Below are 16,677 nucleotides of genomic sequence, written 5' to 3' on the forward strand. Positions count from 1 at the left end.
CCTCAACCCACACAAGGGACTCTTCCTAACTCTCTTCCCCCCAAACCCACAACTTGAAGCAGGGCACATCCCTCATCACAATCCCAAGTCTCCTTTGGGGTTGCGCCTCAGCTGTGCTGGTTTCTTCACTGCTGACCAGGGCTGGTTATAAGGAACATATAGCACCCTTCTTACAACAGCTCACTGACTACTGGTCTCTTTCTGGGCATGATTCACAGGGCTTTATAGGGCTTCGGCCCAGGCTATCCATCTGAAGTACCGGATTCTCCCATATGAACCTGCCCAGGCTCTGAGATCTTGAGGGGGGGCCCTTCTCTCAGCCCCGCCACCCTCAAAGTCACATTTGGCAGGGATGCAGGGCACGGCCTTCTCGGTGGTGGCTCCCAGGTTTTGGAACTTCCTTCCTGAGAGGCTAGACTCCCTCCCTCCTTGTTGCTTTTCCTTTGGTAGGTGAAAACTGTTTTATTCAGGCAGGATTGGGGGGACTGACTGTTTTTAAGGAAGGGGTTCTTAACAGTGGGAGATGGGGGACGGGTGGGCAGTGTTAGGTGACAGTGAGAGTTCAGCCCTTCCCCAATTCCCCCCTCCTTGCTATAAAAACACGCGGAAGCGTTAACCAGCAATGTGTTACGGGAAGAGCAGGTACGGTCTGACTTAGCGATCAGAAAGAAACAGAAGCCGCTGCATTCTGTGACCATGTGCCCGCTGACCCCTGGTCTGGCCCTCCTTCCAATTGGGACAAAGGAGGGGTGCATTTTGAGATGCCCATACACACATACAGCTGCCAGCATCGTTTAGTTTACAGGAAATCAAAAGGCGGCGCCTGCACACTCACGCAAGCGAGGGCAAGGGGAGGAAAAAAACATGTTGTGAAATCAGCTAACAGCAATCCTCCCCTCCAGGAGAAGACAAAAAGTCGCACGACACCCTGTATTGTCGGCGGCAGCAGCAACTGCCAGGACACCCTGCAGCCGCTTTTTCTCAGGAGCATCCTTTAGCCAGGAGGCCTTGGAAGAGGATGCAGGCAAGCATGTCAGCTGTTACGGGCATCACACCCATGTTGGCAGTGGCTCCCCATGAGTGAAACAGTGCCCTTTCTCTGGCTTAATGTGTCTGTGGCTCTTCCTGCTGCTGCAAGACAACTGGCTCATCCCTTATCTACCCAGTGGGGTCACTGTGCTCTGCAGGAAAGGGCCTCCTGCGTAATCTCTCATTAGGAGATCTGTTCCATGTGATGAATTGGGCCTCGAGTGCGGCAGTATTCACCCTGTGGACCTCCTCCCATTATGTACCAAAACAGGTCCCCGTCTCTAATGAAGACCTATGAAGACCTCCTGTTCTCAACAAGTGGAGGTCTTAACCCCAGTCTGTATCTGCGCTGGATTATTCTCTTTCTTTCTTTCTTTCTTTCTTTCTTTTTGGTTTTTCAAGACCATAAACACCACCAACCAACATTACAGGCCTGATGTCCAGTTATTTATCTGCCAATGGATTTGAAACTGTATAAATATATATGGGGGGGGGGGAATCCTTTTAACTGGTTTTACATACTAAGCTGTTCTACATGTCTTTTTTCCAGCTGATGTTTCTGTTGTTAGATTCCTTCGAGATGCAACGTAGAAAGTGATTCATAAAGGAAATTGAATTAGCAACGTGCGTCGGCTCTTGGTTCTGCCCGAGACTCCTGTTTCAAACATCATGTCACACACTCACCCTCCCATCTAATTCCTGTTCATTGTCATGCTATACACACATCTAAACACACGCTCATCTATATCTTACTGCAGCCTTTTCAGCTCCCCTCTTAAACCTGACCACTGGCCATCCTGCCTGGGGCTGAGGGGAGCTGAGAGGCCGTCAGCCTATGGAGAGTACCTGCCTGGGGAAGGCTGCTTTATTGTCAATAAGTCAATGCTAGACGTAGGTGAAATAATTTCACTATTTCCCACTTTCTTTTCTTTCCCTGTGCCTATTTTAAAACTGCAAGCAAGCACATTGGGGCAGGGAACTGTCAAAGCTGTTATTTGTAATGCAAGCGGATTATCTATACAAAGAATTAAACAACAAGGAATATGCTTTGAAAATGCAAATAAGGCAAGTTAGAAGGACATCAGTGCACTGATACAAAGGAGACCTTAACTGATTTTTTAAACATCTTAATCTGCACACACTTGCATATAAAATCAAAATTTCTAGAGGGGGTGCGAATCACTGCAAGCAAGAAGGAGAGAGAGAGAGAGAGAGAGAGAGAGAGAAAGAAAGAAAGAAAGAGAGAGACGGGGTGGCAGAAAGAGAGAAAGGGGGTGTCCTGCCTACTTTTGGCTTGGGTGAGCTGCTAAAAACTTGTGATTAGTATCTGTTTTGAGCTTTATTTACAAGGCTGCTCTCTAACCTACTAAATTTTGAAAAACATATATTGCTTGATCAGTTTCTTACCCACATGCAGGCCTCCAGCCTGACTTTCGAGATGATGGTCCATAAAGAAATTGATCCTTCAACCCCTTCTACATCAGGGCAGATAATTTGGTCAGGATAGGGCGGTTCGGGGAAATTGACAGAGTTACATTCGTAAGCAGCAAGCGTCACCGATGCTATGTGTGGACCCTGGAGAGGGGAAAGAGAAGCAGGTTAGTGGTGGCGGCAAATATGCAAGGACTGCAGTGAATAATCAGCATGTGATGATGCTTCCGAAACAAAACAGGGTTATGATTCTAATACAGTCGTACCCTAGAAGTTGAAGGGAATCCGTTCCGGAAGTCCATTCGACTTCCAAAATGTTCGGAAACCAAGGCACGGCTTCCGATTGGCTGCAGGAAGATCCGGCAACCAATCAGAACCCACGGAACCCGCGCCAGACATTCCGGTTCCAAAAGAATGTTCGCAAACCGGGTTTGGGGCATCCAGGAGCCAAAATGTTCGACTTGCAAGGTATTTGGGATCCGAGGTATGACTGTACAACATTTGTTGGCTTATTTTATATTCCAGTATTTACCTTTGGGCCCCTCAAGAATTCTGGACACAGGCGCTCTATGACCAGGAAGGAAGTCCCATTTGTTGACCCATGTCAGCCCCCATTATAGTTAATCAAAGAGCACCTCTGCAAGGAGAAGCTGGGAGAAGCTAACCAGGAGTGTAGCAAGAGTAGGGGGAAGGACACAGTAAGCTGCCATGCCAAGTCAGGCCGTTAGTCCATTTAGCTCAGTGCTGTCTGCACTGACTGGCAGCGTGTACACATGAAACGGCTGCAACCCAGCTAACAGTGTGTCTGAATAGCTCCGACAGTAGAGCTTGAGACCCTTAATCTCAGGGTCGTGAATCTGAGTCCCACATGGGGCAAAAGATTCCTGAATCGCAAGGGGTTGGACCAAATGACCCCCACAGTCTACGAATGAATCTGGCCAGCGTGGTGTAATACAGCAATTGTAAATTTTGGGGAGGGGGGGCTGTGGGCTCAAACACCCCTATCACTATTTCCTCTGGAATTTTTACCCTTCAAAGGAAAGAGACTGCTTCTGAGACCATTTTCGGTCTCAAGAGCAGTGGTGCGGTGTGGGGAGCAACTAGCTAAGAAACCAAAGCCACATGCAAAGGCAGAATTTGCTGGATCCCGACCACAGCGCAGAATGACAGACTTTGCAGCTCCACCCCTCAGTTATCAATGTGCAATTCGGTCATTACCTCTGGAGAACAAATTTTCACAGTGATGTTTCCTCCCCACCCGCAACTCCCCGGTCTCCCTTGAGAATGATTCATGGACAGCAGGGGGTCCTGGCAAATGGCCAAAGCCAAGGCCTTCTGTATGGAGAAAGGATCGGAAGATAAAGGAGCTGAGTGACTCACACCGCCAGCTTTCTGGGCAAGGAAGGGGCACAGAAAGTTTGCCTTACAGCAAGTCAGACGACTGGTGTAGACGGTGCCAAGCTAGGGGGACCAATGGTGAGAAAGCCTTTTTTTCCACCAAGGGCCACATAGCCACAAGAGTAATGTGTTGGAGGCCACACTGCCTCAAGGGTAACTCACTGAGGGCCACACAGCCTCAAGGGTGAGACCTAAAAAATACATTTCAGGTGTCCGAAGGCCAGGGTAAAAGGGGCGTGTTGTCAGCATGCGATGAAAACTATACACTAGGAATGTAAGAAACGACTATGCTGGATCAGGCCAGAAGCACATCTTTCCCAGCATCCTGTTCTCACAGTAGCCAACTTCCCAGCGCTGAGCCTCGCCATCATTGCTAGTAGCCACTGGCAGCCATATATCCTCCATGAATTTGTCAAGTCCTCTTCTAAAACCACCCAAGTTGGTGGCCAAGGCTGACTCTGTGGATGGGGAATTCCACAGCTCTCGAGCGTGGGGGTGCTGGGCCCCAGCCCCCAGGGGCCATGCTGCCAGCAGGGGATGCTGAGAGCATGGCAATATCCAGCAAGCCACGGCCCCGCCACACCAGATCTATTCGTTGGCGCGCAGGCAGGAGAACGCAGACAAAACCAAACGCCAAAGAAAGGGCTGTATGTGGAACTGATTAGCGCATCAAACAGAACTGCTAACGGATTGTCGCCGTTAGCGCCAGTGAAAATATTCAAGCCAAGGAAGCACAGCTCCAAGTAACGACTTCCTCTTCCAGAGAACAGGCTCCCACATCCTCCTTCTCCAAGAGTTATTAAAAGGACCCTCTGTTTCAAACTTTGTTTGCCATATGGACTTTTGGTAGAGGGTGGGCAAGGAAGCCTTCAAGATTCTGATCCAGACTGGGTGCCCAGCTCCAGAGAGGATGGGCTGTTGGTGGGTGTTAGCAGCAGGAGTCAGGCCACCCGGTGTCACCGGAGTTAACTCTTTATTCAAAGGAACTTGTCAGATGGCTGTGGTGGTTGCTCGAGAGAAACCAGGCAGGACTCCGACCTGTCTTTTACAGGCTTTATTCTTGGTACAAACTATTTACAGTGGTACCTCGGGTTACATACGCTTCAGGTTACAGACTCCGCTAACCCAGAAATAGTGCTTCAGGTTAAGAACTTTGTTTCAAGATGAGAACAGAAATCGTGCTCTGGCAATGCAGCGGCAGCGGGAGGCCCCATTAGCTAAAGTGGTGCTTCAGGTTAAGAACAGTTTCAGGTTAAGAACGGACCTCCAGAACGAATTAAGTACTTAACCCAAGGTATAAATGTACAGTGAAGAGCATCCTAAGTTCATGTCTGCCTCAATCACTAGCAGAATCTTGGAGTGGTCGGTTTTTGTACCTCCCCCAGCATAAAAGTCGCGTCACCCCCAGCCTTTTCCGCCCTTCCCTGCGCCGAAGACTACGGCACAGAATGGGCGCTGGCAAGGACGTGCTTCCCGCCCCTCTGGCTTGCTCAGGCTCAGTGTTAAGGCTCTCCCTAGCATCCCCTTGCCCCTGCGCTTCTTCTCCACTGGAGGGGGGGCTTTCCTCCTCGCCGGAAGAGGAACTGCTTTGCAAGATTTTCAGAGGCTCCCTATAACACAACTGCCCTTCCGTCTCTCATCTCTGAGCTGATGGCTGTTCCCTGACAGAACTGAAACGGCGCAGGCCTAGTGATCACAGCAACTCTTCCCAGTAGCTCTTGCCCCAATGATGCAGTTGTGAGGACTGAAGGTCCCCGCCTTCCCACCACTCTCTAAGGTTCTTTTCCCAGTTCCTTCCCAGCAGCCTAAGGCTCCTTCGCCTTCTTGCCTCTCGTTGCTCCACCGTCTTCATACCTCTTTTGGTCCTGGGAGACCAGGGGGGCAGGGGAGCTGGTCACAGCAGGAGGGGGAGATCCCCCTGCCTTCTTCAGAAGCCTGCCTCCACTCTCCCTCTTGGCTCCCCTCCTCTCCACCCTCCACTTCTGCCTCTGATTCTGGGCTTCTCTCTGCCACAGCTTCTTCCTGCTCACTAACCCTCTTCAGCTCCCTCTTCTCCCTCTGACAACTCATTGTTGTCCCACCACCATTCCCTCTGAACCTTCTAACAAGGAGGGAGGAAACAAGGTCGCAAGGCACTGAGCTGCTGTAAATATCCGTCAGCGCACCTGAAGACTGGCCCTATTTAGGAACGCTGTTCGCCTGAAATACAAACAATTTTATAATGGGAGATTGGGGGAAGGCTGCCATTCGGGAAGCCACAGAAACCACACGGCGATGGGAATGAAAAGTAAGATGTAAAAAGGGCATTTATAAAGATAATTGAAGTATGGAGTGCTCAGAGGGAAGGAATCTGGGGTCTGTATCCTTCTCTCTTATGGATCGATCTCTTCCAAAGACAACTGGGCCCTGGATCATGGTTTGGCCCAAGCGCACAAGATTCCTCTGTGAGCTCAAATTTATGACGTCCATGTTATATGCACAGGGAATGGGAAATTAGGCTGCCGTGACTATTTCCATGGTACCTAGTAGACAGTCTCCTCTTTGATATTCCAGTGGTTCAAAAAGTATAAATATACTTTTTGGTTCAGACGGAGCCCCCAAACAATGGGCTCGGTGTTAACATGACCAAACCTTGGGGCTCCTGTGTTCTGAAGCAAAGAAGTTTAACAATTATCCAGGTCCAAAAATATTCCACTGTGGGCAACTGCATGCACATTAAAGTATGCAGAACTGGAATGCACAGGTAGGGCTCCCTAAATGGGACAACTCGGGGCTAGATGTATCTCTATGGTTAAAAACCCCATAGAGCAGGGAGTACCAGCCTGGCGGTTGCAAAGTCTTCCTCTGGGCAGGTGCCTCTGGGCAGGTGCCCAAGGTTCTGAGTTTTATTAGGGTTGCCATATTTCAAAGAGCAAAAAAAAAGAGAGAGGGCGCTTTGACGACTCTCCTTTTAAACACCTCTACTATATGTCATGGGACGCAAGTGGCGCTGTGGGTTAAACCACAGAGCCTAGGACTTGCCAATCATAAGGTCGGTGGTTCGAATCCCCGCGACAGGGTGAGCTCCCATTGCTCAGTCCCTGCTCCTGCCAACCTAGCAGTTCGAAAGCACGTCAAAGTGCAAGTAGATAAATAGGTACCACTCTGGCGGGAAGGTAAACGGCGTTTCCGTGAGCTGCTCTGGTTCGCCAGAAGCGGCTTAGTCATGCTGGCCACATAAAGCGAGATGAGCGCCGCAACCCCAGAGTCGGTCACAACTGGACCTAATGGTCAGGGGTCCCTTTACCTTTATTATATGTCAGCTATAGAAGCTGTGATATATTGCTGAGGGGAGCAGGAGAAAAGAAGAGGAAAGCAAGTCTTCGGCCCCCAGTTATTTCTACGTCTCTTCCAGAAAGCATAGCGAGGTACACTCTGGCACATTTTTAAAAATCCACCCAGACAGAAATTTTACCCCTGAAAGAGAGGACGTGTCCTGGAAAAAGAGGGCACATGGCAACCTGAGAAGGGAAAAGTCTCTTAGTCCTCCTAGAAAGTTATGGGGGGAAATGTGCGAGTAACTGAGCAGCTTGTGTGAAATGAGAATGAATGTGGTGTGGCCATCTTGCATGTTTTTCCTGGTCCTGAGGAATAGCTGCCTGGTGCTATTAGGCCATTACAGCATCTCTCCCTCACTTCCTGTGCATGTATATAAAATCAATATTGTATGATCTCCGCAATCAGGAGCAGCAGGACATGGCTACCTTCGCATGGCAAGCGTAAGAACTCTCCTTCGTCAGGTATTCTTTAGCTGCGATTCCTGCATTGAGGGGTTGAATCAAATGACCTGGTCTTGATCTACAGGGTGGCAATTTCAAAAGTCTTTATAAGGCCTTGCGCGCCATTTTTCTGGGTTCCTCCTCTCTCCTGCGGGTGAGAGAGCACCCTGTTGCAACAGATCAAAAAAGATCAAGATTACTAGCTGCTTTGCTTCTCAATATTCTCTGGTTGGCCTCTGTTATTCTCTCCTACCAATAGGGAACCTATGTAAGGACTCTATATGGCTCTTGGATACCCCATAAGTGAAAAGGGCAATTTTTGTTTACAACACCTACACACCTGGGGTTTCTTCTTTTTAAATTTTATTACCCCCCCCAAAAAAAACCTTGGGTTCACCCTGAGATATGTAGCTAAGCACCACAAACTAAGTGTCCGGGGGGGGGGGGATGATCAATCCTACCTCTATAAGTGGGAGCACCATAGAGCTATCACTACTAATAATCAGAATATTTGTGATGGCTATGGTTTTGCCATTTTTTTGGCCGGAGGCAGGAGGGAGGGAGCAAAGCATGACACCAAAATCCTGAACTGGAAATTTCATCCAGCTTCTGCCTCTCAAACTTTCAACTCACACGCCCTAACTACTAACGGCGTTCTAAACTGTGGAAGTGGCCCTGATCATCTATTGCCATTGGCAGAGCTTAAATAACAAAAAACAGATAAATGAGATGTGACCATAAGGAGTAGGATTTTTTTTTAAAAAAAAAGTTTAAGGATTAAGATGAAAGATAAGATTTTGGACGCTGCCCTGGATTCACAGTCAATTCCTTTGTACAGATAATTCCTTTGTACATTCAGGGAAGACAAACAGCAAGAGGGGAATTGTATGAGGGGGTTGAAAAGGTGCTTAAGAGATGAGCCACAGCCTAATCATTAATTTTTCTCCCCGCCTCAGCTAACTTGGGTGTGTGTGTGTGTTATTAATTGCCAGGGCGGGTTCCAACAAGAGAGGGAGAGGGGAGAAAAAAAAACCCTATTAGGAATCTCCTTTGATGACTTGGGTGCAAAGCATTTGGCTGCCACACAATTTTGACAGAGGGACCCTCAGGAGCCTGTGGTTAGAGTCTGGAATTCAGGTTGTTGGGAATCGGAGGGTGAACCATAAATCAAAATGACATGAGAGGCTGGTCATCAGAAGATGAAGTTTCTTGCCCTCCCCCCCCCCCCCGTTCACCCCACATCCCAATTTCCCCTCAGCCATTTTTTTTAGAGGTAATATGGTAGCCTCTCTCTCTCTATGGAAGACCTGTTGTGGTTTTTTTAAATGTATCTTAAACTTAAAGGAACATGCTTTCTTTAAAAAAATTAAAGCTTTTGAATGAGGTTCATTCAAAGACTTCGGCAAAGCTCTTTTTCATTTCAAAAAGATAGGGGAGAGGGACCCACACTTCACTCTTTCCAACTTGATTGTGAGTCTGCATCCCTTGGACAGAGTTAGTGGGAGCGATCTCTCAAAAGTGCTGACTAACAACATTAAAAGATTTAAATACTAGTTTCCTAAGAGGCAGACAGGAAAAAATAAAAGGTGCCCAAGATTGAAATGATCTCTTTTAAGTTTTAATCGGTTCAACCACAAGATCAATCGTCCAAAGAATTGGCTAAAGAATGAGTTCATTTAACCCAGAATTTAATCTGGGTGGGGAGGGGCAAAATTCTGGCCTGGGTGGCGTTAATTGAAGGGCAACATTCCTTTGCTCGTTAAGGTTTCCTCCCCCCCCCCTCCATTCTGACGAGTTACCGTAACAGGGGATTCAAAAATGGTTATGCAGTTTCTAAAAAAGATTTCAAATACCAAGAGGATGGAAAAGCGAAGCAGCTGGAGACGAGTGCGATGGTGGCGATGGGAGAAAAAAGATCCCTCCTCTCTGCTTGCCATCAAGCATTCTTGAAATATGGTGTTTCCTTTCAGCAATGTGGGATTTTAAAACTTTCAGTACAAGTTCTCGGGGCCGGGGGGGGAGAATGTGTCATTCCATTTTGATGAAGAGAAACAAGAGCTATTTTCTCATGGGAAAATCGGCCTGCTTGCCTCACCACAAACAGCGACTCATCCCGTCCCCCTTGCTCATCACCGTCCTTACTCAAAAGCCGAGCGAGACCGTGACCGAGCGTTTTAAATATAGGATGGGCAAGGAGTCCGCATACAGACAACTGTTGAGATGTGAAGAAAGGGGGGGGTGCAGATTGGATCCTGTCACACTGCCCACCCACTCCCTGCAGGCCTAGGCCGAAATTTCTCAGAGGCAGGCCTCACCGAACCAATGTAACCTCAGTGGCTGCCTATTAAAGGTAAAGGGATCCCTGACCATTAGGTCCAGTTGTGACCGACTCTGGGGTTGCGGCGCTCATCTCGCTTTATTGGCCGAGGGAGCTGGCGTACAGCTTCTGGGTCATGTGGCCAGCATGACCAAGCCGCTTCTGGTGAACCAGAGGAACACACAGAAACTCCGTTTACCTTCCTGCCAGAGTGGTACCTATTTATCTACTTGCACTTTGACGTGCTTTCGAACTGGTTGGCAGGAGCTGGGACCAGGAGCTCACCCTGTTGTGGGGATTTGAACCGCCGACCTTCTGATCGGCAAGCCCTAGGCTCCGTGGTTTAACCCACTGCGCCACCCACGTCCCGTCTGCCAATTAGCAGCTCAAAATTAGAGGACAAAGCTGCCCATGGCTACTAACCCAAGTGGCTATGTTCTACCTGGGGAAAGTAAGCCTCTGAATGCCCGTTGCTGGAAACTCCAAGTGGGGAGAGTTGCTCATGTGCTCGGGTCCTAGGCTTCACCTAGGGGCACCGGGTTGGCTATTGTGAGAACAGAATGCTGAATTAGGTGGACCGCCGGTCCAAGCCGGCCTCTTCTGATGTTCTTAGCTGCTTGGGGCAGGTTGCTGCTATTTAAACACACAGCATGAAACTCGATTTAAAAGAAATGACAGTGGAGAGGCTAGGGTGGGTCTTAAAAACATCTCTCTCAGGTGTCAAAAGACCAGGGGAAAGAGGTGCTTTTGCCATCGTACGATGGAAACTTCCCAGTGAAGGTGCCAGAGGGACCTCGATGGGTAGGAAATTCCACAATTTAGGGGCTGCCCTAGAGAGTTCCCTCTCTCAGGCTGCCACTGGTAGAGCTACTGAGGGTGTGGGGACTCTTGGCGATCATTATGGCTAATTATTAATAACTTGCAATTGTAATTATAACTGTGATATTAATGATAGTGACACCATCTTTCTCCCCTGGGCAGCAGAATTACTTCCCCCTTGAAATTATGCATGTTTCTTATCTTTGGATCCTGACTATAGTGGTACCTCTGGTTACGTACTTAATTCGTTCCGGAGGTCCGTTCTTAAGCTGAAATTGTTCTTAACCTGAAGCACCACTTTAGCTAATGGGGTCTGCTGCTGCCGCTGCGCAATTTCTGTTCTTATTCTGAAGCAAAGTTCTTAACCCGAGGTACTATTTCTGGGTTAGCAGAGTCTGTACCCTGAAGTGTATGTAACCTGAAGCGCATGTAACCCGAGGTACCACTGTATGTAAAATTATGCACGGGAAGCAGATGTGCATGATTGCTCGGGTAAAAAGTCAGAATGACTTATGGGACGAAAGCAAACATGCATTAAAAAATAATAATAATAATAATTGGCACAATATTTCGGCTTCTGCAGAGATCTACCCGGAGCAAAATCTGGCTGAATTCATGCCTCCCCGGAGTTCCTCCCCCCCCCCCGAGGTTCTGTCTAAGCGCCGCCAGCACTTCTGGGAACAAGAGACCCCGCGGGCACTAGGTCACTATCACAGACGGGGCGGAAGTGATTTCCGAGCTTTCCATGCCAGCGTGGAGCGCTCCAGGAAGCCTCAGCCTATTGTGAACAGCGCGACAACTAGAGAGAGGAAGTGGCTGAAAAATCACGGAGGAAGCCCACGAGACAGATGGAAGTCGCAAAAACAATTCACATACCAAGAGAGACAGAGAGGGAGAGAGAGAGGGGAACAGGCTAGGTTTCAAGACTTTTAAATCATGTTCCGGATCCTCTCTCTCAGTCCAAGCCATTCTCACTCCAACCCCTCTCATCGGTAACCCGACCTCCGCAACGGACAACGCCAGTGATTAGCACAAGCCAGTTTTGCAACACAGATGTGCAAAGTTAAGAACAAGATCCGGCATGCAGGAGAGTAAATCTAAGTCACTGCAGAACTTGCTTGAGAAAAGAGAGGAAAAGCACACACAGAGAGACAGCAAGAATGAAAGATGTGTCCCTAATGCTTAATACGGGCTAAAGCTTAGAATTGTAGTGCTTGCCGATCAGAAGGTCGGCGGTTCGAATCCCCGTGATGGGGTGAGCTCCCGTTGCTCAGTCCCTGCTCCTGCCAACCTAGCAGTTCGAAAGCACGAAGTGCAAGTAGATAAATAGGTACCACTCCGGCGGGAAGGTAAACAGCGTTTCCGTGCGCTGCTCTGGCTCGCCAGAAGCGGCTTAGTCCTGCTGGCCACATGACCTCGCCGGCTCCCTTAGCCAATAAAGCGAGATGAGCACCGCAACCCCAGAGTCGGCCACGACTGGACCTAATGGTTAGGGGCCCCTTTACCTTTACCTAATTTTTACCCAGAGTCAACCCTTTGAAATGGACAGATCTGAGTTAGCCACGTTCTCTTCCTAAGCATTTTGTTAAATGGGTTAGCAAAATAATTCAATCCAAGTCCTCTCGATTTCCCACTCAGCTGACAGAACACTATGGGGTTTATTCTATTATTTTTATTTTTAAGAGGGGAGGAATTGGTGCTACACCCTCACAGTTGTGCTCTTCCACATGATATTTTGGGGCGCTGCCCTGGCTCTTCTCCTAGCCCTTATTAACAGGAGGAATGCTTTAGGAGGCGCAGGCAACACCCACGATGGAGGCACAGACGTGCAACTCAATGCAGATGTCTGGTAAACACACAACCTCAGCTTTTAGAATTACGTTTTGTTACACTTTATATTTTTTTGGTATTGGGTGCAAGCCACATCCTTATTTTTAAAAAAACAACAACAGCAATGCTATGGATTGCACCTGCTTTGCTTTGAGATTTGTTTTTATTTTTTACAGTTGGGAATGGGTGGGGTTCAGTAAGGTGCGATGGGACACTTGGAAGAGAGAAGCACATTGTTTCTCGAAACCAAGAGCAGCACTCCCAAGGGTCACTGTGTCCTCCGGGGCTTTCTGCCACCCCTCCTGACTCCTCTTCCAAAGAATTAGGAAAGCAAAACCGATTCCTGAGAAAAGAGGAAACGGCCCGCAAAACAATTGCGCAACTCGATTGGCACAAACCCTGAAAGGAGTTTGGCAGAATACAGAGCATGAAACGGGCCGGTGCGCTTTGACGGGGGACCCTATCCAGTGCTCAAGAACCTGCTTTCTACCGAGTTAGGCTATTGGTCCATCTAGCTCAGTACTGTCTACACTGACTGGCAGTGTCTCTCCAGGGTTTCAGGCCGGGGACAATCCCAGCCCTATATGGAGATGCCATTGAGGATTGAACCGGGGACTTTTGGCCTGCAAGGCAGATGCACTTTATCACTGAGCTACATCCCTGTCCCCATCAGAAACTCATCACCTCTACTTTTGACTGCAAGATGAGAAAAGCACTTTGCACATGGACCTTTTTTTAAAATAAAAGCTCTGAAGTACTTTGATTTCTAAAAACAAGGCAGTGGCAGCTCTGCTTGCACCCTGGCACTAGAGACAGGCTCTTCCGCTACAGTGGGCGTTTATCTCTTCCTTGCCCTCCTTTTTTTGGGGGGCATGACCCCTTCAGGTGGCATGGAAATCATCTGGGTACCACAATGGCTCTGCGGTCATATCAGTTGTGAATTAGCAGTGGCTCGGGAGCCTATCTCCCTCGGCCAGTGCTGCTGCACACGAGCAAAAACTAAAAATAAACACATCAAAAAGACCGAACTCTAGGAAAAGTAGCAAAGCCACAGATTAATTCAGCCAGGCACTCTGATTTCAAATGATTGCAATGCCAGCAGAATCTCTCGCAAGAGGTTTCTGGGCAAGGCTGGGGAGTTGGGCAGCCAAGGGGTGGAGCTGGCGATCACTCGAGGATGGCGCCCGTGACGGAGGCACGGGTGTCACGAATTTGGCAAAGGCGAGGTTTGACTCCGCTGGGCTGCAGCTGCTAAGATGTGGGGATTTACCAGCGTGGTATTAGGGCAGGCGCAATCTGTGTTGTTGGTTGTCACAGCCAAGACACCCAGTTGCAGATGGGCATCTTAAAAAACATGCTCTCCAGAAAGCTGCTTCTTTTTTTGGTTTTTGATACGCCGGAAGCCACCCGGAACAGGCAGGAAACGGAGGGCTCCCCCGCACGTTTCAAACAGGGAAGGTGATGCGAAAGGAGCTCGTGGTACAAAGGAGGCTGGCATAAAGGTGGAGGGTTTTTCGTGACTGCTGTAGCCTCTCGCTCCAAGCCAACAAAAGCAGGCTGCAAAGGGAAATGCAGGAGCGCTTGTTATATATTATAATGATGCATGAAATCCCATTCAGCAGTTCAGTACAGTGGTACCTCGGGTTACATACGCTTCAGGTTACAGACTCCGCTAACCCAGAAATAGTACCTCGGATTAAGAACTTTGCTTCAGGATGAGAACAGAAATCGCGCGGCGGTGGCTCAGCAGCAGTGGGAGGCCCCATTAGCTAAAGTGGTGCTTCAGGTTAAGAACAGTTTCAGGTTAAGAATGGACCTCCGGAATGAATTAAGTATGTAACCAGAGGTACCACTGTACAGTACTATTGACTTGGGATATTTCTCATAGTTCATCTCAGTAATTCCTTACACTAGCCCAGTCATGTTAAGACACAGAAATATTAAACCCGAAATGTGGGTGAGCGGACCAAAAGGCCCCAGGACCGAGGAAGACCCTGTCTGAATACCTGGAAACTCGCTGCAAGTCTGCATGGACAATATTGAGCTAGATGGACCAGTGGTCTGGTTCAGTATAAGGCAGCTTCCTTTGTTCTTATGTTTTCAATGTCTGGGCCTCCTCTCTAGAACACATGAAGCAAGAGAAGGTGAAAGTGCCCCTGAGCACATGCAGAGTGCACTTCCAGCACCGTTAAGTGTGAAGAGTGCCCCCCCCCCCACATACCAGGGGAAAGAGGCATGTTTCGCCTTCCTCATTCGCAGGCCATGAGTTGTCCGTTTCAGGGAAAATCAACTTCCATGATTCTATGATTCAACATGTTGCTTGCGGAGTTTGTAGGCTAAGAAGCAAATCAAAAGCAAAACTACGAGAGCAAAGTGTGAGGTTTTTTTGTCACCAATGACCAGGACAACGGTGCCATCTAGTGTCTGCTTTCAACAACACAGCAAGAACAAAAATTTGTTGGGAAATTGTAATCCAACTTCATATGGGTTTTTTTTTTCTTTTAAAGCACGACCCTTTCAAATCTTGGCGTGCTCACAGAGCCCCCAAGCGGTGGGTTTGGGCAGAACTCTTCCATGCAGAACCAAAAGCCACGAAAGCAACTAACAGGCTAAGAGGAGCGGTTTTACTGAACCACAATCAGTAAGCAGCTGGTTTGGGTATTTTTTGCCCAACACAGAACTCTTCATTTCCAACCATCCCCCCCCCCCTACGTGTCTGAAGCTAGCAGTCCACTTCCACCCAAAAGAGAAGCCCCAAAGGAGGTTATTGTTTCACCTCATTTTGATAATTCAGTTCCTGGGAGTAGATAAGGACTTGTATTCTTATGCTGTGAAGGGCCCCGAGATCTACGGATGAAGGGTGGTATACAAAATAAAGAGATGATGTTCAGAAAAAACGCAGGAAATTTGATTGCAAACTGGGGGGACATCCCTGTATCTGAAAGTCAGAGTTGGCAGAGACCATGAGGGTCAGCTAGCCCAACACCTTGCATGCGGGAATCCCCCATATTAGGACTTGAACCCACAACTCTGGAACTCTGAGATTAAGAGTCTCATGCTTTACTGACTGAGCTATCCCAGAAAACCATCTCTGTTAAGTGGAACAGCAAGAATGAAAGGCGACGTGAAACTTCAGGGTGGGGGATGAACAGCTAGCAGCCCACAAAGCCACTTTGTCTCCTGTACAGTGGTACCTCGGGTTACATACGCTTCAGGTTACAGACTCTGCTAACCCAGAAATAGTGCTTCAGGTTAAGAACTTTGCTTCAGGATAAGAACAGAAATCGTGCTCAGGCGGCGCGGCGGCAGCAGGAGGCCCCATTAGCTAAAGTGGTGCTTCAGGTTAAGAACAGTTTCAGGTTACGAACGGACCTCTGGAACGAATTAAGTACTTAACCCGAGGTACCACTGTACATGGAAGCAGAATTTGGGACCTGTAAGGACCTCAGCCTGCAACAGACCTGAGTTTATTCATAAGGCCGCGTCTCTCTTAGAGCATAAAAAATAAAGCTAGTAGGAAGGTGGAAGAATTAAGGGAGCGTGGAATGTTGGAGGTTTTGATTTCAGCAATGTTGCTTTTACCGTGTTTTCTCCTGTGCAGTCACTTCCTTGTGGTTTCTTATTAACCGGGCTGCAACAACTTCCTGATCGCAATAAAAAGCTGCTAGCGCCATGTATAATTGGAACACCATGTTGATCAGTTCAGAACAGGTTCTTGTTGATGGGGTCTTTTCCAGTGCCATTGCCTTGCCTTAATAAGCAGAGTATTGGACAGACCTTTACTTTAATCACAATGTGAATGCTGAATTTTCTTCCACATGTAGTATCTAGCAACTATTACGGAATAAGGATTCCGTAGCTTAGGGGCAGGCCATACGCTCTGCAGGCAGAAGGTGCCTAGTATAATCCTCAGCATTTCCAAGGAGGGCTGGGACCCTGGAGAGTTACTGCTAGTCAGTGCAGACAATAATGTACTATGTGGACCAATGGGTTGACTTGATATAAGATACACTCGGAGAAGACCCATTGTAATCACTTGGCATTAGGGTGGGACAATGTATCAAGACATCATCCACATTGAAGTCCACATTGTGC

At 48.3% G+C, this 16,677-nt stretch overlaps 1 protein-coding gene across 4 annotated transcripts in view; it reads right to left on the reverse strand.

Annotated features, from left to right (window-relative positions):
* Positions 1 to 16,677, reverse strand: part of VMP1 (vacuole membrane protein 1) — a 113,405-nt gene that overhangs the window by 72,811 nt on the left and 23,917 nt on the right. For all 4 annotated transcript variants that reach the window (XM_083480068.1, XM_083480071.1, XM_083480070.1 and 1 more), the window contains exon 6: positions 2,437 to 2,604. In XM_083480068.1, coding sequence (XP_083336194.1) covers positions 2,437 to 2,604 — 168 coding nt within the window. The remainder of the gene's footprint in view (positions 1 to 2,436; positions 2,605 to 16,677) is intronic.

The sequence above is a fragment of the Podarcis liolepis genome (assembly GCF_965112155.1).
Source record: "Podarcis liolepis genome assembly, chromosome: 16".
NCBI lineage: Eukaryota > Metazoa > Chordata > Lepidosauria > Squamata > Lacertidae > Podarcis > Podarcis liolepis.